A 22,828-nucleotide genomic window follows, 5' to 3' on the forward strand; every position below is an offset into this window, starting at 1 on the left:
TCCAAATGAGGCAGCCCGGTTCCAAATTTGGCAGGAGTTTTTCAGGCCTCAACTCTTCTGGCCTGGCCCATTAAAAATATTTTTATAGCATATAGGTTTTCAATCTTTTATTTACTGTTTGTTTGTTACAGCTAATTCCAATGCTCATTTCTGCAACTTTATTTTTTGCAAGACCCAAAAATGATCTGCAATTAGATTAGCAACCAGAATCATGCAAAGTGTTTCCCTTGTTCGCCCTTGTTCTCTCATCAGGTTAAAAACTTTTGTATATTTGTTTTATTAACTTCAGTTGCGAAAAATATAATAATCATTTAAAGTTGTGAATATATTGCAGAAATAGTTCAATTAAGATTCTGTACCCGTGTCGAAGCGTTTCTTTTAAGGGCCCCCGGAGCTTTAAATTACACAAACAAGCTAGGCTATTTGCAGTAACCCCGAATACAGAAGATGGTCATGTGTTGATTCACAAAGAATTGCGGGCAGCGGAGTTAGAGCAAGACAAGTTATTGAGTAAATGGTCTCCTCCAAGATCACTATGGAGGGGACTTTCGGTTTTGATATTGGCAGGGCAAGTTATTATAAGAATTTTTCAAGGGAAAGTTCATAGAAGAAACACCCTTGAACAGCTTGAAAGAGTTGGGCCTAAGTCACTTGGGGTTTGTCTTTTGACTGCAACGTTTGTTGGTATGGCTTTTACTATTCAGTTTGTTAGAGAGTTTACGAGGTTGGGTTTGAATCGGTCTGTTGGTGGAGTTTTAGCTTTGGCTTTTATTAGAGAGTTAAGCCCTGTGATCACGTCCATTGTGGTGGCTGGGCGTATAGGGAGTGCATTTGCAGCGGAGTTGGGAACAATGCAGGTTTCGGAGCAGACTGATACATTGAGAGTTCTTGGTACTGACCCAGTGGATTACCTTGTGACGCCGAGAGTGATTGCTTGTTGTGTTGCTTTGCCCATTTTGACGCTGATTTGTTTCACGGTTGGGTTGGCTTCCAGTGCCCTTCTTGCTGATGGGGTTTATGGTGTTAGTATAAATATTATACTGGAATCGGCTCGAAGAGCTCTTAACCCTTGGGATATAATCAGTGCTATGATCAAGTCGCAGGTGTTTGGGGGAATTATTTCTATTGTCAGCTGTGCTTGGGGTGTTACAACTCTTGGAGGTGCTAAGGGCGTTGGGGAGTCTACTACTTCGGCAGTGGTGTTATCTCTTGTTAGTATATTTATTGCAGATTTCTTTCTCTCTTGTTGCTTCTTTCAAGGGGCCGGTGATTCACTCAAAAACTGTATGAACTAGTTGCTCTTGTCTTCTTGGTGAGATTTTGATATTTTGTATGTGTTTTCTTAGTTCTGTGTTATGCCTTCTATAGTAGTACCAGAAGCATGCAGATTGGATTTCATCATATATTCATAAACAAATCTAAAAGAAAATCTTGTAATGTGCCATGATTGTCAACTATTCAACTTAGATTTTCAGTGCCACATTACCTTCATATAGACATCTGCCTATCATGTCGTTGAGTTTGAATTCTATGCAGTGTGTGTGATGACTGATCAATGAACAAAACCACAAGTCACTGTCTAAAAGCATTAAGAACCATTTAACTCGTTTATGTTTGCACATAATGTGGCGGCGTGGCGCAGATGCTTTAAAGATGATAATGCTTCTGTGACGTAAAGTCATAAACATTGACCACTTCCACATGTTCATACTGGTTTAATAAAGAGTAGAGACCACAAAGTTGTATGGATTCCCATACATTTTTCAATAAAGGAAAGAACTTTTCCAATGCTAATTTAATTTTGGCATCTGTCAGAAGAAAAAAATATTGCTCAGAGTTCAAGCAAACTGGCATTACTCTTCGGTTTCCGGCACTGAGATCAACTGTCTGAAAATTTTGTGGGCGAAAGGCATGCTGGTAATGGATTACACTAACTGGAGTTTGGTTATAACAATGAGGCAGAGAAAGGTAGGGTGTGGTCACACCAAGGAAGTTAGGGTTGTCCTTAGGAGCGTTGGACAAGGTACCAACAGGTGATGGCATTGTACCATAATTTTCTATTGTTAACAAATGCTCAGTTGTCGTTTGCCTGATAATGGAATTGGTGGCACAGTGGTGGTGGTGGTAAGTGCTAAAAATTCGTCTATATTGTTGGTGTTGGTAGGTTGGGCATCGATAAGTTTTTGAACAATCTTACGGATAGTTTATATTTTTCCACTCAATTCCTACAGAGACAGTGATAGAGGGGAATCCTGCATAATGCAATGGTACTTCACTGCAGATTTTTCTGAGTAAATATCGAAAGGTTTTGAAATTTTGGTTATACTGCAGGCTGTGCAGTTTAAGCGCTAATCGGGAGCAAGTCGCTCCAGGAGCTTATAGCGATTAATCGGAAATTAATCGGAATTAATCGCCTTAGTTAATCTATAATATATTGTGGGTTTTCACTTCTCTTTTACGGTTTTGATTGTGTTTCTCGGTGAGCGAAACGTTTTCAATGAAATTCAATATTGATTCGTGGGTTTTTTTTTGTTTTGGGCTTTTTTGTGGACTAAAGTTTAACACTCTAACACACGGTCACACTGTCACACACACAAAACTGAAAAAACAATTAAGCGGCGCTTTTGTTAGACCGATTAATCGGAAATCGCCCGATTTTGATTTGTGGCACCCGCTCAGGCCTCTATTTTTTTTTGTGATCGGATCGGTCAAGTGCCGCATAGCGATTATGCGGTGATTAATCGGCGATTAAGCGGCGCTTAAACTGCCCAGACTGCAGGTGGTATCTAAATTTCTCAAAATTTCACCTGATTCGAATTTGAACTACGCTCCTCTGAGACACTGTTTGAGTTCTTGAACATCGTGTAACACGCCAAAATAAATATTTTGGAGATGTGGAAGGAGGTTTGTTCGATTTGCAACATTAACACATCATAGCCATCACTATCTATGGATAGTGTTCATGTGGGAGTGAATATAGTGCGGAAGAAGTGTAGTCCAATCTTTGATGACTATGTAGTTTGGTGCCCTGACATAAAAGGTAATTTTTCTACAAAGTCTGCGTATGAATATATGATGAGATCAGAACGAAAAAGCCTTCGGTTACATGGAGCAAATTTCTTTGGAATTGCCACATACACCTGAGACCTCCTGTTTTGGTATGGAAATTTTTTGCAAAAAGGGGTGGCCACTGATGAAAGAGTACAAAAAGTAGGTGTGCATTTGGCATCTTGTTATAGCTTGTGCATAAATGAAACTGAGACAAATGACCACCTTTTCTGGCATTGTTCCTTCCCCGACTGCTATGGCAGTAGATTTATACAGTTTTCAAGAAGAATCTAGTTATGAGTCTTGAAGATGCTATGAGAGAATAGAATCCTTGACTGAAGAAAATGTAGAATGCATGTATGGTGGCTGTTTTGGCTAGCATATGGAAGCAAAGGAATAAAGTTTTGTTTGAAGAAAAGAGACCTAATATAGTAGAGTGCAAGTAGCCAAGTGCTATGTTAGAACTCAAATAAATATCACAGGAAATCTGTCCAAAAGACATAGCTACAACTCTAGATTTGAATGCTCAGTTATGCAATTTTGGGATGTCAACCCTAGAACAAAAGGTGCACCAAAGATCAAAACATGTATTTGAATCTCCCCCCTCTCCGAACTTAATGTAATCAAATTGAATATAGATGGTGCGGCTTCGGGCAATCCAGGCCCTGCTGGTATTGGTGTTTCTTATGGAGGAAATATGGGAGACTTCAAGCTGACAATGTGGAAAAGTATTGGGACTGCAACAAGCATCTGGGAAAAGTGTTTAGCTATCCTTGAAGGTGTAGAAACTATCGAATCTAGAGGATGGCTCAGGCTTTGGATAGAAACGGACTCAGAAGCTGCCTCGAAAGCTTTTACAAGTGGTAATGTGCCATAGCAACTCCAAGCAAGATGGACAAACTGCACAGTCAGTGGCGGAGCCAAGGGGCCAGGTTACACTCTGGCTCATCCTGAGTTTTGGTAGAAAAAGCAATTAGTATTGGTAAAACTTTAAATTTTCACTTTCCTTAAGGGCTTCAGCATACCCATTATGTTTTGAATTGTCAATTATGCCTACAAAGAGTAAAATAGAGTAAGTGTCTCTAATTAGATAGGCTAAGGTAATAAAAGTAATTTTGGAATTTATTAGTTGTTTGACTTGAACCTGACGCATTTGAAACACAAGTCCACATGGGTTTCACACTTTCACGTACACTTCAACTAAAAAGATGGCAGTGCACTCGTGCCACTGTAAGTTTGTCATATGAATGTTTGCATGCTCTTCTAACCATCATAGGCCATGTGGTATGTATAGACATTTAAATGCACCTTATCAATTAACAAAACAAACAATTTGATGAACTAACCTATGCAATTAATGATTTTGTTTACTCCTTAAGAAGTATATTAGGTGTGAGTTACGATTGTTCTTTAAAATTAAAAAATTTGTTACCTAAACTTTAATATGATTTTGAATTTGAAAATTGACAAACTAAACTAACAATACAATTGTTTGTTTGCATAAAAAAAAAAAAAAAAAAAATACATGTACACTCTAATTGAATTGCGTTGAAAATTTGTAGTGCTAATCGGCTCACCCTGGAATAAATTCCTGGCTTTGCCTAACACATTGGCAAAGACTGCTACAACTCTCACAGAGAATGAGAAAGTTATTTTTGAAGGCAAACGAGTGGATTCACAAATGGAAATGGCCTTTCCAAACTTTTTATAGATTTTAGTGAAATGTAGTTTACTCCATAGTTAATGAAGGGAAGTAATGGATGCTCCATAGTTTACTCCATAGTTTACTCCTTAGGCAGCCTGTTGTCTCCATAAACGCCTTTTGTTTTGTTTTTTTTTTTTTTTTTTTAATACAATTTAACTTACCCAGTAAAAAAAAATAGCCGTCATTCTCAAAAATAAAAACACATATCATAGCCATTCATTCTACGGGTGTAAGAAATTTGAGTTAGCACTAGATTTCGAGTAAATCAAATTAGTTAGCACTAGATTTGATTTAGCACAAATAGTTCGCCTAAGCTTTCTTGTGTTTGATATATTGATTAGCCAAAAAACAAAGCTTAAACAGAGTGCCTTGAGCAATTATCTTGCAGACTCTCTACAGCAGTTTTAATGAAATTTTAGCGAGAGGGTTGCAGTGTTGAACAACAAGCCCGTGATAAGCTGCCATAGGGTCAGCACTTGGAACAAAATACCTACGAATAAATTATAATTGACAGGAGAATTCATTTAAGATCCCACCAATTGTCTGTGAATAAGAGCTTAAAACATTCGATTTTCTATCACAAGTTAGACTACAAATTCTGAATAAACATCAACAATTCAGAATTTTTTATTATTGCTATTAGAAGAAAATTGGGTAATGATCAAACCCCTCTACTGTAAATGCTCATAAATGGATTACAACATGATTGTGACAAGGTATTAAGACCCTCATTTTGGCCCTTATTCACGCTTTATTGGCACTGGAGTCTCCCCGAATTATTAAGCAGCCACCTTCTTGGATGTCACAGAATTGATAATCGTTGTGAATTCTGGACCCTGGAAAGGAAACATGCGTTTAAGATTAATAATGAAACACGATAAAATATGATATATTTGTGATTTTCCAGTGGGATGGATGTCTCGTCAAATTTGTTTCGACTGTTATTCATATGAGGTATGGTTCATTCCAATTCTTCCCAGCCTGAATGCACGCAAGAACATAATTTTAAGCAGTATGTAGCATGAGCATATATACCTTCAAGGAAGCACCTCCAACAAGAAAACCATCAATGTCTTCCTTCTTTGCAAGCTCCGCACAGTTGCTCCCGTTTACAGATCCTACAGAAACATAGTTTTCAGCTATATAATTCCAATCAATCCAGTAGGAATATATGCTTAGACATCGATAGAAGATTCCATCACAAGAGCACAACTATAATGCAGGACGAGCTAAGACGTAGGAGCCTAAGATTTCTCAGAAAGAGAAAACACTTCAATTTATGGGGATCATATTGTTGTTGGTTTAAAAAATCGATCAAACTGACAAGCTATACTTTGAAAATTAATAATTAAAATTGAGCTATGTTGTCGTTCCATTCAACAGGTCTAAGCTCAACTTTCCAATGATAAGCTTCCAACTTTTTTTAGCGCAGCATCCACAATGCGTAACTTCCCTATAGCATATGCATGAAGCAGAGTTGCAATCAGAAATTTAATACCTCCATAGATGATACGTGTTTTAGAAGCAACTTCAGCTGATACATTCTTTTTAAGCCAATCTCGAACAGCAACATGTACTTCCTGAGCCTGCTCTGGAGAGGCGACTTTACCAGTGCCGATAGCCCATACCGGTTCATAGGCAACAACTATATCATCCCAACTGGGAACACTATCTGCACAAAAATGTGTTGAGATTTTTTTTTGCTCGGTAAAAGTGATATTCCATTAATAAAAGAAAAGTAGGCTGAGAAGGCCTACATTACAAGAGAACAACCGAAAAATAAATATTTACAAGCAATGAAGCAAAACATAAGAAGAAAAAAAAAAAAACCCCATACATGCACCGTCACCCCATGTCTAAAAACATAAGACGATCCCATCTAGCAACAAAAGACTCAAAGACATATGTTGAGATTTAGTGTTCAAATTTAACAACTACCCATTGAAAAGTCCTATCCCCTCTAGATGTGTAATGGACAGCCCAAAACAATCTGTATAGTATTTTGTCTCCATTCAATTCCCTGGTGTCTTCAATATTTCAAGTACAAGTCAAATCCTGGAATAGGATGATAGATGCATTGACTATCTATCAAAACAATGGATCTAAATTACATTTTATATATTCTTTGCATTCCAGTAAGAAAAAAGATCCAGATGACATCGGTCGGGCATGGTTCTAACTTGTACCTTTCAAACCAAGTATTGTAGATGTATAACAGTAATAACCAATAAATAGAAACTGTAGCACTAGGGTTGGTCAACCAAACTATTAGTGAGGTAAAGCACAAATTCAGTCAGGCTTGTCCAACTCCGCTCAAATAGCCATATGAGTGTAATAATGAAATGGCTGGATCCTATATAAAACAGAGCTAGGTTTCAAACCTGAGTGGATCCATCTCCAAGTCGGACAAATTTTTTAAACCATATCCAGGGACCTATTATCCAATCTTGGGATCCTAATCAACTATTTTTGGGGTCAAACAGGTCAATTAATCAGATGAGATCCAACCATTTATCTATGGAGGTATTAAATTTCCAATCCGCCCCGGCCCTCAAAAACAGTTAAACCATATAGGAGAGAAAAATAAAAAACTTGCCTGCAAAAGCCTTCAATTGCTGGAAACAAACATCAAAAGTTTTCCCAGCTTCTCTTTCTTCAAGTCTTTCCCCAATGCAAGCTATTACTTTAAGATTCTCGCTCAAGGCATAAGCAGCTTTCTTCCCAATAAACTGAAGATATCATAATTTCCGTCAAGAATTAAGATAGAGACAGAAGATATAGATATTTACGCTTCATTTCATGACATGACCACATCCCCAAAATGGAGTGAATTATGAAGCTTACAAGAAATATTTACCTGATCATCCTCACCAATAACGTGTCTACGCTCTGAATGCCCCAGAATAACCCATTTGCAGCCTATATCTTTCAACTGCTCTACGCTGCACAATAGAATTGCTGATACGTTACTAAGAAGTTATTATGTCCAAAAATAACCCACTTGCAGCCTATATCTTTCAACTGCCCTACATTACACAATGGAAGTTAACCTGATTTCTCCTGTGAAGGCTCCACCCTTTCCAACCCAAGAATTCTGAGCTGATATCTCCACCCTATCAGTCAAAGTATTCTTGACCTGATCAAGGTAAACAAAGGGAGGTGCTACAACAACATCTGCAACGCCAATGCAGCAAACAATTATATATTTCACCGTAGTGATATAGAGTATCCAAGATGTATCGGCAGATTTCAAACTTATTTAAGGACCAGATGTAATTATATAAAAGCTTGAACAAAGATGTTATATGATTAATAACATAATTAAATCCTTCAAAAAAAAAAGAGGCGAAGAAGAACTTTCATGTTAAGGACATTTCATATCTTACCAACATCCGCTTCCAATGTTGCATTATTCAAGTCAGAAACAAGTTTGTTGATTGAGTCCTTTGTACCATTCTACATCAACCAAAGTCAGAAGATCAGGAAAAATAGGTATTAAAGAAATGTCAGAGTAGAAACCAAACTAAGAGATATCCCAAAATTGCAATGAAAAGGAAGAAAGATATTCATCTTTGTGTTTTAGATCAAATTTTGAATTATTTAAATATTGTGTCTAGATGTTCAGCAGCTGCTTTTCAACAACCCATGAACATTATATAAAATGATTACTATTACAGACTCAATTACTCATGTTGCCCCACTTGCACACAACTGCAAAAGTATCCACACATTACATTTATAAGACTCGACTAATATTTTCTAGTGCTACCTTGAATTCAATAGAAATACATGTTTTTTTTTTTTTTTTATTATAAGCGAGCGGAGAGTGCATAACATGTAGTCTTAAATCTATCATGTAAAAGGTATCCATATTCTTCAAATACCAAGACAACTAATGTGGTAGTATGGTAAAAGGAAGAAGAAGAAGAAGAAGAATACTTACACATTTCCAGTTACCGCCAACAAAAAACTGCAAGAACAGGAAAAAGGAAATATATTAATTTAGCAATTGAGAGCTCAATGTCCGGATAAATTAATGTTATATAAGTTGTACATTCAGATCTGGTGTACAAAAATAAAGCAGGCGATGAAAACAATGTAATTTAAAAAGAATAAAGAAAAACTAACCGTGCCCGAACCAGCCATGGCAACAACACCTCTGCAACTTTTTTTAGTAGAAGAGATACGAAGATGTGAATCAAACGAGTTTCTAGACTCAGATTGGTCAAACTTCAAACACGAGCGACGCAGTCCAGAAAAGGAGACGAGCTAGGAGGAGTAATGACGGCTGCTGCTGTTGATTTCGGGTTCGACGCGAGAGATGTGGAAACCAATGCCATTGCTCACACACGCACGCACCCACGTTCTTTCTTTTTCAGATAGAAATACGGACGAGGTTGTTGAGGATGATGTCTGTTTTGCTTTTACGAAGAGAACGGTTAAGTGGATCTAGCGACTCTTTTTTGTACTTGCTCTAATATCTGCCCTAGATATGGGATAATTCTCCTTCTGCCACATGTTTTTTCTTCTTTTTTGTTTTTTTTTAAAGTATATTACTGATGTTGACTTACCAACCATACAAAAGAATTTTGGATTCAATTTGATTTTTTTCAGTGTACACTTCGATTGTGCCAATGTATGGCTGGAATGGATATGTGAAACACAAAATACTGTCCCTTTACTCAAGTAGTGCTTCTGTGTGCTCAAAAAAGTTTTTCACTAGAATACTGCAAGGGGCTAACTACAAATGGATGAGCATCAGGCTGTCAGATGAATAAATACACACAGTTAACAGTAATTTTGATTCATAAGGTGGGTTACGCGACATCAAAAGGCTCATACCAATATCCTAGATGGAAGTAGTTAACAATATCTATACACAAATGATACAGTTACTGTTCAGAAGAAATTGTCAGTGGATGGTTGTGCTGCCGTAGTGCCATAAGCATGCAAAAAATGGTTTATACTTTATACATCATCTGCAATACCAAAATAATGAAAATGGGTAGTGGCTACAGTTTATGTTCATCTAAGAGAGTCCTTCTTATGTTCTGTGGATTACAATCACGGTACATATCAAGTTAACATCGTCAAATGGGGAAGTAAAACGTCAATATTAAACAACCCATATGGGGTCATATGGACAGATCCGTGCAAGTGTGAAGTCTGCTCTTTTGATAATCAGAGTCTGGCACTGTTAAAAAAACACATTAATAATTAATAACAAAGAATAAAACAAATCCTAAATAACATAAAGTATCCGTCAACCAAACATAACTAGAAACAAACATATTTGCCAAATGCTACCAACAGAACTAACTCGTTTATCATGCGCTAATATTTGTGGTACTTACGGGTGTGCCTCATACTTGAGGCACTTCAACAAATTGGAATATGGAGCCAAGGAAATGCGATCAGATTTGGGCATAAACGTTTGGCTATGTATTAATAATGGAGCATCAAGTATCAAAAATCCTGTTGTACTCATCGTTCTTGTTTATACTTTCGAAGCTTGTGCGGTTGTGCCTGGATTCTTTAGTAAAACAACTTGTCTCACACTCAAGTGTTAATGCACGTTAGCTAGTAACACAGTTTTAGCAAATCATTAGAGTTATGCATGTCGGTGATAGAAATCATAGAACTAAGGCTGGTGTAACAAGTCCTTAGTCACACAAATCAATTTTGACCCATAATGCTTAGGATAGTGCACGGTAGCAATAAAAAGACGTAATTTTCTGTTAATGTGATAAATTGAATAACTTGCATACATCTAATCTAATCTAGATGGATTTTGGAGATCTTATGAGACAATGGGCCTGATTATGCGTCTCATGCAATCCAAAAATAAGTCTTCCAGGTATGTTAGAGATGTTCAATCAAGTCAAGATAAAATTCACGAGCTCAAAATATGCATCCACAAGTTTGTATAGCAATGGTACAAGATAAACTACCAGATAGACAGGTACTAGGCACGGAGGTAGAGTAAAAACCTGAAGATTCGTCAATTGGCAGCCTTCGGACCACCTACACTGCCGGAGGAGCTATCTTGTAGACCTTGAGATGAACACCTGCTTGAACAGCTCCTCTCTGCTACACTACTTTGCTTCTTATGTGACTGTTTCCCTTTCTTTTCTCCAGAAGACAGCTCCTACAAAATAGTGTAAGAGTTAGACTGTGCACAAAATCAAGAGTGTGTGATTTCCTTCAACTCTTCATTTACTGCAACCAATTACAAAATCAGCATAATCTCACCTGGTCTGCAGCAGATCCAGGAGTCTTCAGTTCCAATTCTGTTGCTACATCACTGGAGTCGGCACTTCTCCCAGTATTGCTGCCCTTATGAAGAGCTGATGACTTGCTCTTGTGATCTTGTTTGTTTGGTGTGTGAGACCTACTGCTTGCCTGTGGATGTAGGGATGCATAATGGGTAGATGGCTGTTCAATCGGGGGATTAGCAGGGGATGAATAAGGGATATAAGTCGAGCACGGATTGGGAATGGCACCAGGGTTCTGACTTCTGAAGAAGGGGTATGGCTGCATAGATGGGTGCATGGGAATCGGGGCTGTAGGAACAGGAACAGGCATGGGGTAGGGATACGTAGGTGGTCCCATCATAACTGCAGGATCCATACCAGACCATGGGAACATAACTCTGATTCTTTGCTGGTACTGAACATTAAGGTTATCAATATCTGACTTTATCGAGGCTTTCTCTTCTCTGAGCTCATTCTTCTCCTGTGTTAACTGTTTAACAAACACAGGTAAGAAACAAATCCATATCAATGAATCCTTCAAACTTGCAGAATATTATATGAAGGTAGAAACATTACCTCTCGTGATTCTTCTGAGAGTGTTGCATACTCCGCTTTCAGTCTGTTCACCTGTGCAGTCAAATCCTTAAGCATTTGGACTGTATCACCTAGAATAGTTGCTTTGTCATTCTTCGGCCGATCAGGGTCTGCAATGTGAACGATAGTCTATCATGCAAAAGCCTTTAATCTCTTCAATCTCTTATTTAATGTATCCTCAGTACCCCTATAGAGACGATTACCACGACTACAAAAGTATGTGAGAAAGGATAGAGATATAAGGTAATATGGTACCTAGTGCATTCCCCAACTCAAGAAACTGTTCATTGAGTCGGTCCCTTCTCAACTTCTCACGGTCTGCCTTCTGAACTTTTCTTGCAGCAATAGGATCCTTCACTTCTACTTCTGTCCTTTGGCTGGAAAAAACAAACCAGTTATTTATTTTCCCATCTGTGTCTAAAAAGCTCTTCTAATTCTTGTTGCAGAATTAAATGCATAAATAATTGATAAATAATAAAATAAAAAGGCACTTAAAGCCCATTGAAATTATTATTATGAACAAACATAATTCAATGTTTTGAAAGGAAAAATTGCAAACCTGGACTCGGTTGGCAACATATTAGGTTGATGATGGTGATGAAAATCTGTAACAGAAAAATCTCCTTGAATTGATTGACAGAAACCTTCAGGCTTCCATTGATCCATTCCTCTTTTTTTTTATTCCAATTAATTAGAAAAACAATTGGGAAATCAATCTAATAAGGTTTCAATGAATTTTTCCTAAACCAAATAGATCACTTGCTTTTCATTCAAGTGATTTTTTCTGCTTCATCGAAACGTTTGCCACGTGGTTTTATGCTAAAGTTAAAGTGGTTTTATTCCATGTTGGGTTCGGGTTAGATTTTCAGGCCCGATATAGGTTTATGAACTTCGTGGGGAGTTGGGGTTACGTACTTACTACTTAGGGTGGATTTTAACAAATTGTTTTTTCTTTATTGGCGTGCGACCACTTTTTATTGGCACTTGATTTACAGCGTAACAAATGCAATTTCAAGTTTTCAACCACACACAACAAAAACATAGCTAGAATGCAAAATGGGACTCCTCAATCAAAAGATTGCAAATTGTTGACTTGAAAGTAGTATCGTAGCGTGAATAAGGGCTTCAGTTGAGCTTACTAAGAGTTAATGTTGGGCTTCAGTATTAAAAATAAATGTTGCACAAACTATTGTAGAAGTAGAAAATAAGTTTAGGAGAATGTTCGGAGAGTGAAAGATGGGATGGATACAAGAGGAGAGAATAAACTTTGTGAGAATAATATGATAAACTAAGCCCTTATTCACACTATGATACTAATTAAACAATTTTATTGAAGTTATTATGTGTAACTAAGTTATTATTTAGTTTAGCACCGAGTTGAAAAATCACACAATTATAGTTGAACAATGAAAATTTAAAATGGCATAAAATAAAACTTTTGTGCAAATTCAAAACTAAAATGAAATACCACATTTTAGCGGGAAAAAAAAATACAGCTTTGGTCAATTTAGCGAGAATATATGTCATCATTTTTAACTATTTTGAACTACAAATCTACTTACAATCTAAGTATTTTTTTTAGGTAATTACATTTATTTATGTATCAAATATTACAAAATGTACATATAACAGTAATATATAACAGTAAGATTGTTAAATAATAACTTAGTTACACATAAAAGCAGCTGTTAAAACCATATAGACATAATATCTAAAGACATACTAAGAAGATTATGAGGAAGATTTAGTCGATAAATTTTTGTAGTATGGATTAGCAGCCCAGTCAAAATTGCAATGAAGTTATCCAAGTCCGAACATCATCTGGTCAATCGACATCAAAAGGTGCGTGTATGCGTGGTCTTGACTCTTGACTCTTGAGCACTATTTCATTATTTTTCCTCAAAGCCAAAGAATGACACGCCACTTTCACCACAAAATTCATTTGGTGCCATTGTTAATATCCCCCTCATCTCACGTCATGTCGCCTCAATTATAGCAATCTTGACGGCACTCCTAATCTACTAAAAAAAAACATCCATTCAATCATCAAAAAAACTTTCTCGCGATGGAAAACAGTAAAGAAAGTAACGCAGAACCGAAATCGAATAATAACGAAAACCCTAATTCCGTTACAACAGAAATCGAACCCGAATCGAATAGACAGACTTCAAGAACCCCGTTTACCAATTTAAGTCAAGTCGATGCTGACATGGCTCTTGCTCGTACTTTACAAGAACAGGTTTGTTCAATTAATTAAAACTAATCAATTAATTATTGCTTTTTTTTTTGTTTACTAATTAGGGTTAGTGAATTTTTATTGTGTTTTAAGGAAAGGGCTTATATGATGTTGAGAATGAATAGTGGAGAAGGGAGTGATGATTATGGAAGTTCAGTAACTGGAAGTTATGTTGAAGAAGAAGATTTTGATGATTCAAATGATGATGATGATGATGATGATGATGAAGAGGAAGATGCATTTGATGTTCACGAGAATTTAGAAGAAGAGGAAAATGAACAAGTGGTTGAGTTTGATCCGTCTGCGTTTAGTAGTGACGAGGCGTTTGCTAGAGCTCTTCAGGATGCTGAGGAGAGAGAATTGGCTGTTAGATTGATGGCTCTTACTGGCGTAAATGATATAACCGGTTGTGAGTGTTTCTAGACTTGCCTTTTATAAGCATATGATAATGGAAGGTGTTGAGTAGTTGTTTAGTTATGGGTTTGTTTTGCTTTTGGTTTATATAGGGGTTGCGGATGATACTGAGGACAATGATGATAACTCTCAAGTAATTTTCCTTATCCTTGATTTTGATGTATTATGAGATTCAAGACTTGTGATAAGTTTGTGAGATGCAGAGTGAAGTATTAGCTCTGATATGTACTTTTGCTGCACTGAATTGAGTTTGATATTATTCACCCTTTAGTGGTTAGTACAACTTCCAAATATAGAATTTTCAAGTTATACTTTATCTATGTCTGGAATTTGTATTACCTCTGTATGGTGAACACTATCTTATCGTCAACACACTCTATACTGCAATATGTATTTGCAACTCAGGTATCTGCAGCTACAATCTTTATATATGGTTGACTGGTTGTTTTGGTCTTATTTTTATGATACCCATGAGTGTGTTTTACTACATGTTTGTTGTTTGTCTGTCTGTCTTGTCATTGCTGACATTTAGGCATCAAGTTCATGGCAGTAGAGTAGTAAGTAGAAAACAGTTAATCAAATGGGGAGAGGCTCAGTTTGGGCCGACTCTTCCGTATACTAATAACTAAAGATTAAATTCCATGAATGCTATTCTGACAAAGTGAAATTAATTAGCCAAGCCCAGTAATCAGTGATCACTCTTTGACAATGAACAACCCCAGTTTGATAATACTGCGTCATGTCCAAGTAACAACATGGTAGATATATATATGTCACCTGAACAGCTGAATGATGTGATCTAAGACAAATGGAACTGCAAACTTTGCCCTTAATATTTATTTTCCTACCAACACCGTATGATTTTGTTTTTATATGGTTTTCCTTGTAATTGCTTTTTAATCAGTATCATTGCTACTTTTACATTTGCATTGTTTAGAGTATTTGTGCTCACAAGCCGTACGCAGCTGACTATTGTCTTACTATATTGAAAGCATTGTTGGATTTCGTATTCATGTTGTTATTGTGATTTTTCTATTTTGTCCTATTGTGCCATAATTTCTTTGTTTTTACTAGTGCCTCAAAATGTAGTTTATAAACTTCAGGCAACCTCCCTACCCAGGCCAAACACCCTGACCATAACATTTGTTTTACTGCTCTAAGTGGTCATTTTTGAGTTACATGGCTGTATCACAGTAGTTTTGTATCATTAATCTTTAGTGAAAACCCTTTAATCCTGGGTTGTGCTGCATTAATGTCTGGATCATATATCTTTTTGTGTTTTCAGGACACGTGGGAGGAGGTTGATCCAGATGAATTGTCGTATGAGGTAGACCAATTTATCTGGTTGTTGCTTTATAAATTAGGAGCTTCACCGCGGTTTACATAATATAGTCTGCTTCTATCTTTACAGGAACTGATTGCATTGGGTGAAGTTGTTGGCACTGAAAGTAGAGGACTTTCTGCAGATACAATAGCCTCTTTGCCTTCAGTAACATATAAGGCTCAAAGCAATCAGGATGGTAGCGCTGAGCAGTAAGCACAACACGTGTCCTCAGTTGTCAGTAGTAGACAGTTTTTATGTGATTATGATATTATGGTTGTAATATACAGATGTGTCATTTGCCGGTTGGAGTATGAAGATGAAGACACCTTGACAGTGCTTTCATGCAAGCACTCATACCACTCTGAGTGTATAAACAATTGGCTTCAAATAAACAAGGTATGTGCTGTTGTTTACTTGTTTCTATCTGGTGATAAGCTAGTATTCAATGAGTGCTTTTCGTGCAATGAGGTAGTATTACAAAAAGGTGTGTGTGGTGTTCTCATTCTTAAGGTTGTTTCCCTTTTTGGTTATTTTCTTTAGTATGTGAACTGCTACTTTCTCCAGCGTTTAGGCATGGCTAGTCAGTTTGGTGCTTTAGCAATTACTTTTTGATTTATATGAAAGTTTCCGTTGCAATTCTATTTTCATATAAAATTGACATGTTTATAGTTGATTGAGCTAATCTCCAAATCGAAGGCATTTTTTGAGAGAATAGACATTATAGAAATAATTTGTAGTATATCTAAAGATTAGTGCCGGACTAGCTGAAAATCAGAGTTTATTGGTCTAAATTTCTCTAAAAATTAGCTTTTTATGATTATTTTCAATCAAACTTAAGCTCAAAACGAATAATCGGGGTTGAGGCACTCTTGCCTTTTGGAGTTAGATTGAAGGTCTGCTGCACTTTTCTGTATTTATATAGTTATTTTCTTTGTGTTGGGACTTTCAGTTGTTGGATCATAATCAAATTACATGACGAGAAAACTGATCTAGTAGAAGCACAACTCGAGGCACATTTTTCACTGGAGTAGATTACGGGTTTGTTGTGTACTTTGAAAAATGATTCTTGTGTTAAGATTGTTTATTGTTAGATATGATTTCCCTGACTCAGGGACTGTTGTATTTCTACTTTTGGTGGTGGAGTTGATGTAATGGTCTCCATATAGTAAGTATACAATTCACAGAAGGCCTTTTTGGAAACGCAAAGAATGTTTGCATCTGTTTAACCCTGGGGAACTACCTAGAGAACTACTCATTTGTTGTTCTTTGAGCAGACCTTGCCTCCCACTGTTGCGTCCACCTTGTTACATCAGAGAAGAGGGGTCAAGGAACTTGATAGGTTTTCGCCAGCCAACTTCTGGGGTTGAAAGGTCACATTTCTCCAATAGCCAAGCTATTTATCTTCCCATCCCCATTACCTCCCATTTCCCCCGAAACAGATCTTCCTTGTGGAACATATTCTTGGTTCTTAGTTTCCACCGGATTATTGCATGCATTTGTCCATAACTCCAAATTGTACCTGAAAGAAATCAATGACTTAAATTTGTCATGATTTTTTTTCCCGTTTTCTGATTGGTCAATCTTACAGCCTTCTTAATTCATATGGCATGATATTTTGGTAATATATGGGTTTTTACTCTGTAATTCTTTCACATGCAATGTGTGTTCTCAGCTGGATGGCTCTCATAACCTATGGGTCTATGATTGTGCAGGTCTGTCCTGTTTGCAGTACCGAGGTTTCTACTTCTGAGAATAGATAGAAGTGGTAATAAGAAAAGTTCAACGCTCCCTGTCCCTGTTTTCGGTATTTTATTCCCTCATTACAGGGGCATTTGTATTTTGTTATGCTTACAGACTTTCTTACTTGCTTGTCTAAAACATTCTTTAATGTGACAGTTCTTGGGCTTTGGTATAAATTGATTGTAAGACCATTCTTTCTTAGACTGTATGAATCTTCCCTGGGTTTCTGAACGGATTGCTTGGTTTCTAGAGGTGGTAAGGGTCATTTGAAAATGTTAATCGGTCTCGAAAATATGATTCTTGCAAATTCATTACTTGTTGAGAGACTCTTGATTTTGGTAGACTTCTGAAGTAAATCGCATGGCTCCTAAACCAAATATTTAGTTCATACTCTTTGATTCTTAACTTAATTTTTTTGATAAGCGATTCCAATGTGTTTTGTTTGGTGGTTTTTCTTTCGACGTTCAAGTCAACTACTGCTTTGTGAAATGAACCGAGCTGCTTTTCAGGATTAGGGACAAATAAATTCAATTTGCGATTTTCCAGACAGCACATCGAATTTTGAAAAATTGGTGAAATTTAATATAAACTGGATTCAGCTATTGCTCCCTAAAAATCATAGAAGTAAAGTGTGAAAAATGCCTCAAGATCAACTGTTTTCATTGTTCTTGAGAGAATGGAGTATATAACTTGTAGTTGCTGACTATCAAAGTCAATAAAATCTTTGGGTGATGATATAAGAGGTTTAGGGCTCGAATCCTATCAGCCAAAAAAAAATGGAGTGCATAACTTCTAGGGGGGTCGCAGGGATAAGCGCTCCTGCTCTCCCCTAAGACCTGGTTAAATTTGTTCACATTAGCTTACACATTTCCACGACACTTAATTTTTTTCTTATCTCATAGTCATCCAGTAAATCTGTCGAGCCCTGCTCTGCACTTTCTTTCTTGCGAAGTTACGGTTTATACAATTATACTAGTTTTCGAATCCATCCTACAAACGGGTGCCGTTATGTTAGATTATTCTAAATAATATTAGCAACTATACATAGCTATGAGATATGAAAATTATTTTAATCACTCATTCAAATTAAAAGAGAAGCAGCAGACATTGATAAAACCCATTAGTTAATATCTGATTTTATTTTTGTAATATACATTGATTAGAGCAATTTATCTGTTCAAAGATACCTGTCATTCTTTCCCTGTGGTTTGATGATTGGGGATAGCTCTTAAACTCCATTTGTACACAAAACCTTGACTAAAAAATGATTACATTTATTACTAAAAATATGATTCTATATGTATAAAAATGTCTGATAAGTCATCTCATCTCCAAGATCGAACAGATAATTACGTAGAGAGAATCATAACTCTACCATTCCCTCTTTATAATTTCCTTTAGATAATTTCTTCTTCCTAAATTTGTATGCACTGATTTCTAAGCATGTCGTTCTTTTCTGCAATCTGAAATTTGTTACAAATTTTTTCTATTTCTTCGTAGTTATAGTGTACTATTTCAAAGCCTATCTCACTGCGCATAAAATCAATTGCTTTTTTCGATGCTGAATTTTCTGAATCTTCTCGAGTTGTTGAATTTCCTTCTAATTGGTGATTGTCTTTGATGTTAAAGATTGGAACGTCAATTGATATTTAATATTTTGGTGCAGTGCATCAGCATATCTTTGAATTTTAGAGGGATAAGTTTTTGAAATTGAATTCGCTACATCAATTTATAGATCAATTTATTGTTAGGAAAACACTTAAAAATTACAGTTAAGCAAAAAAATATGAATGTTAAATCTGTTTACCTTTTTATTGAATTTGTTGAGACTCAAGTACCGTTCTTTATTCTCCTTGATCATGAGTTTGGTATTGTCTAAAATAATACTTCTAATATCTGTACTAGATATTCCGTGACGTGCTTCAATTCTTCCAACCTAAACTTTAAAAAGTTAGTGATATATAACATATGAAAAATCATATTAAATAAAAAAACTTGCCTCTGTTCGTTTTTTGAAGAACTTTCGCTTGATTTTCAACTCCTTGAAGTTGTAGTCAACAACTTCGAATTCATTAACTTTTTGTGTAAATTCAATTGCCCATCTTGCTGCAGTGTTTTCAGTCTCTTCAATGGATTTTGATGGTACTCCTTTAAAACTTATGATTTAAGACGCACCTTCCACACCAACTACATCATTTCTCACCCTGACGCTTGCATTGTACATTCCGTTATGTATTGAACTTTCGTAAACAGGTTGATCCAGATTTAGCTTTTTCATTATTTCTTCCAACATAGGTTTGAATGACACTTCAATCCCTCTTGAATATTGCTCTGTTCTCATCTCCATAGTGATCCTTTTATGTGTTTTTGTATAAGATAGCCAAGAAAAAATGTTATGTTCACATTGTAATAAGTAGAAGATTATTTTTTTAATTGAAATAACTAAATGTAGCAATACACATTCAGAAAAAAAAAAAATACTTGTTTTAAAAAATCGTACCTTTTATGCTTCTTGTAGATCCATATTTAGAACAATATATCAACTTATTAGACATGATATGGCAGAATTATAAAAATTTGATAGGCAATATTGGAAAACTTTATTTGATTCATGTATTGGTAAAACTACTCTGCCTTATGGATGTGGCATTTGGAGTAAAAATAAATGGGTGGCCATATTGTTATTGCCTTTGAAGCTAATTCTAATTTGTTTTGGGCTGAAAGATATGGCAACGAAACATTGGGTATGAATGATTTATTGGTTAAATATTGTGGGATTAGTGAAATTTGGGTATGACTGTTTTATTTTCTGCTTATTGCGTTGTCACTGGTATTCTTGCCATTGTGTTTTTACCTACGGATAGAATATCAATGGTTCAATTGGTTCAACCCAAAAATTTATTGGAATGTGTACCTTTTTTTTGTAGTATCTCTGAATCCTTGTTTATGATGTTAAGTTTTCTTAAAATTATTTTACTTGAGACATTGTTGTCATGTGGCTAGGCAGTGCCCAAAATTTGAATATGCCCAAAATCTAGATATTAATCTTCTTGGTGTTTTTTTTTTTGACGTAGTAATGGTAGATCTTCTTGGTCGTGATGGACATTTTGAAGAAGCCTTAAACCTTGCAGCCACGATGCCTATTGAGGTGTGTGTGGAGCACTCTTTGGTGCTTGTCGGAACCATGGAAATCCTGATTAGAGAAAAAGGAGTCAGAAAGAACCCTGGCTGCAGCTTGATGGAAGCAGAGGATGGGATTATACATGAGTTATTTGCTGGTGACATTACACACCCAAAGTCAAAAGAGATCAAGGAAGCACTGGAGGATCTTTTACAGATATCATTTGGACTATTTACTACGACTGCTAGAATCCCCATTAGGATTGTAAAGAAACTCAGAGTGTGTGAGGATTTCCACACTGTGATGTGTGGTGCGTCTCTGATTATGAGGAGAGAGATTGTTGAGGGATAACATGAGGTTTCACCATTTTCATAATCGATTGTGCTCTTGTGGTAATTTGTGGTGATTTAGGAGAGTTTAAATAATGGAGTTGCAAAACTGCCCCGATAATACTAAAAAAATCTAGACATCTAAGAATGTTGCTGACTGCCTAATTCTTTCGCACTTCCAATGGTGTGTTTTTTTTTAAAGATCATCTGGTATTTGAATTGGCATTAGAATACTGAAGGAGGAACTCACTATCTCATTAATATTTGGAAGACAATGTCCAGTGTTTACATTGTTGAATGTTCAGAGCATCCACTTATTTATAATTACCATTACTCACTTCTTTTAGAAGGTCAGCAAACGAAACAATGCTATGATACGAATACCTACTCCAAAGGTGACAAATGACTTATATTTTTTTCGATATCGAACACAATATAATTTGAAGTAGTCGAATTGGAAAAGCGAGCGTGCTAATATTATAAATTTAAACTAAAAATTAATAGACTCAATAGTTACAAACTTTCATAAATAAGAAGCGTTAAACCTCGGCCATTAAAAAAATATTATGTGACCAACATAATAAAGTTTTTGTATTAAAGTACTAATCCTCATGGTTTTCTTTTCTTTATTATGGAACTCTCCATGCCCTTCATTCCTTTAATTTTTTCTTCGAGATAATATATTTTATCTTTGTTGTGTTTATCATCAACCAAACAATCTAGCATAATATTTTTGAGGATGTCGAGTTGATTCTGTTTCTCTTCAACTTCTATTCTTTTCTTCATAAGTTCTTTGAAATTGAAGTCTTCAATTTTCATATCACGTTCATCCTTTATAAATTGTATTGTATGAAAAGCTGTTGAATCCTCTGCTTTTGCAACAGAATATGTTGGGCTTCCATCAATTTCTTTAACTATGATGTCTTCACTGTTAAAGAATAAGTCTTTTGGTACCTTTAATGTTACAGTGCTTTTGAATCGTCCGCTCTCTAATTCTGTGTTGTAGACCGGATCTTGTTGAATGTTAAGTCCTGTTTCTAGAATTTCCTTTAATATTTTTTTTTACATAAGCTGTAATTTTCATACGCCATTATCTACAATATACATAATAAAATGAAGTCAATAAATAATTGTAAATAATAAAGAAGAGGGAAGAAAATAGGCTACCTGGTTTTTCGATATGTGTAGTTAAATTATTTTTTTTTAGGTTAATAGATTATGTTTTACTAAGTGATTGGAAGTTGACTTTTCGTAGGTTTTTAGTTTTATATATCTCTTAAATTTTGATATTTTGGAACAGCGAGCTTCTCCTTTTTTGTAGCCTCCACTCTATTAGGAGCATGGATTATGACACGTGTCGGGTATTTTGAAATTTGGATTTTGAGTTTTATGGTGTGGGCACGTGCAAAATGTGTGAGGGGTAGTTGTTGCATTTTGAAAGGGCATCACACCAGACACACCACAATAGACGGTCAAACTTGGTAAATGAATCGTTAACTAACGATAGGGTTACCTAAAGCTAAGAAACGTAAAACTTTGGGTCCAATGCAAATACCCATATTATTGGGACGACCTAAAGCTAAATCACCATATTTTAAATTAGATTTTTATTTTTAATTAGGTAGAAGCTATTGGGCTTAGAAACCTATAAGTATACTATTCTTTTGTTCCTGTGAATGGACTTGCTTCACCATTTTCTTCTTTTGATTAGCATCTCCTGCTACCCATTCTTCCGCCCATCTGTTTTTTTGATAATATTCCCATGTCACGTAAACCTTAAGGATTACTAAATGTTTATCACCTTTTATAAAGGAGATTATGTTATTTTGTGGCTTAGAGTGCAAGTATAGGAATAGGAATTTATGAATTGTACTCAAATTGAACTCACAAATTTCAGATTGAATTAATGAATTAAAGTAAATAAATCCAAAGACACTACTAAATACCTCAAATAGTTTAAAACCTAAACATCATTAATGTATCTCAAAGTACAGAAGTTGTTGATGAAATATGAATAAATCCTAATAAAATTCCTAGTAATCTTCCATCCTAAGGCGATATTT

General features: G+C 35.9%; 5 protein-coding genes across 7 annotated transcripts; 3 read left to right on the plus strand and 2 right to left on the minus strand.

Moving 5' to 3' along the window:
* Positions 1 to 74: 74 nt before the first annotated feature.
* On the plus strand, positions 75 to 1,439 carry LOC147519780 (protein TRIGALACTOSYLDIACYLGLYCEROL 1, chloroplastic-like). The gene is made up of 2 exons (XM_086591329.1): positions 75 to 252; positions 335 to 1,439. The coding sequence occupies exons 1-2, from the start codon at positions 212 to 214 to the stop codon at positions 1,293 to 1,295; spliced, it is 1,002 nt and encodes a 333-aa protein (XP_086447455.1). The 5' UTR covers positions 75 to 211; the 3' UTR covers positions 1,296 to 1,439.
* A 3,801-nt stretch (positions 1,440 to 5,240) lies between these two features.
* On the minus strand, positions 5,241 to 9,247 carry TIM (triosephosphate isomerase). Its single transcript, XM_086591334.1, has 9 exons — positions 8,882 to 9,247; positions 8,697 to 8,723; positions 8,140 to 8,209; positions 7,804 to 7,927; positions 7,611 to 7,695; positions 7,350 to 7,482; positions 6,252 to 6,425; positions 5,789 to 5,871; positions 5,241 to 5,589 (listed from the first exon to the last, which is right to left on the minus strand). The coding sequence occupies exons 1-9, from the start codon at positions 8,897 to 8,899 to the stop codon at positions 5,533 to 5,535; spliced, it is 771 nt and encodes a 256-aa protein (XP_086447460.1). The 5' UTR covers positions 8,900 to 9,247; the 3' UTR covers positions 5,241 to 5,532.
* Positions 9,248 to 9,586: 339 nt separating this feature from the next.
* Positions 9,587 to 12,583, minus strand: BHLH121 (basic helix-loop-helix (bHLH) DNA-binding superfamily protein). Its single transcript, XM_086591330.1, has 6 exons — positions 12,161 to 12,583; positions 11,857 to 11,978; positions 11,584 to 11,711; positions 11,006 to 11,497; positions 10,744 to 10,901; positions 9,587 to 9,947 (listed from the first exon to the last, which is right to left on the minus strand). The coding sequence occupies exons 1-5, from the start codon at positions 12,265 to 12,267 to the stop codon at positions 10,755 to 10,757; spliced, it is 996 nt and encodes a 331-aa protein (XP_086447456.1). The 5' UTR covers positions 12,268 to 12,583; the 3' UTR covers positions 9,587 to 9,947; positions 10,744 to 10,754.
* An 894-nt stretch (positions 12,584 to 13,477) lies between these two features.
* Positions 13,478 to 17,516, plus strand: LOC147519783 (RING/U-box superfamily protein). Of its 3 annotated transcripts, XR_015212336.1 has the most exons (8): positions 13,514 to 13,840; positions 13,931 to 14,246; positions 14,344 to 14,384; positions 15,537 to 15,578; positions 15,663 to 15,784; positions 15,863 to 15,971; positions 16,525 to 16,740; positions 16,850 to 16,940. XR_015212336.1 is itself a non-coding variant. In XM_086591332.1 (7 exons), the coding sequence occupies exons 1-7, from the start codon at positions 13,667 to 13,669 to the stop codon at positions 17,333 to 17,335; spliced, it is 852 nt and encodes a 283-aa protein (XP_086447458.1). In that variant the 5' UTR covers positions 13,478 to 13,666; the 3' UTR covers positions 17,336 to 17,516. The 3 variants fall into 3 exon arrangements, 2 of the variants coding, with proteins under 2 accessions (XP_086447458.1, XP_086447459.1); XM_086591332.1 differs by lacking the exons at positions 16,525 to 16,740; positions 16,850 to 16,940 and adding an exon at positions 17,288 to 17,516 and having other exon boundaries at positions 13,478 to 13,840; XM_086591333.1 differs by lacking the exon at positions 16,850 to 16,940 and having other exon boundaries at positions 16,525 to 16,775.
* Positions 17,517 to 20,391: 2,875 nt separating this feature from the next.
* Positions 20,392 to 20,787, plus strand: LOC147519784 (pentatricopeptide repeat-containing protein At5g48910-like). Its single transcript, XM_086594187.1, has one exon. It carries the CDS (start codon positions 20,392 to 20,394, stop codon positions 20,785 to 20,787), a length of 396 nt encoding a protein of 131 aa, XP_086450313.1.
* The last annotated feature ends 2,041 nt before the right edge of the window (positions 20,788 to 22,828 follow it).

Source organism: Coptis chinensis, chromosome 2 (genome assembly GCF_015680905.1).
Source record: "Coptis chinensis isolate HL-2020 chromosome 2, ASM1568090v1, whole genome shotgun sequence".
In the NCBI taxonomy this organism is placed as follows: domain Eukaryota; kingdom Viridiplantae; phylum Streptophyta; class Magnoliopsida; order Ranunculales; family Ranunculaceae; genus Coptis; species Coptis chinensis.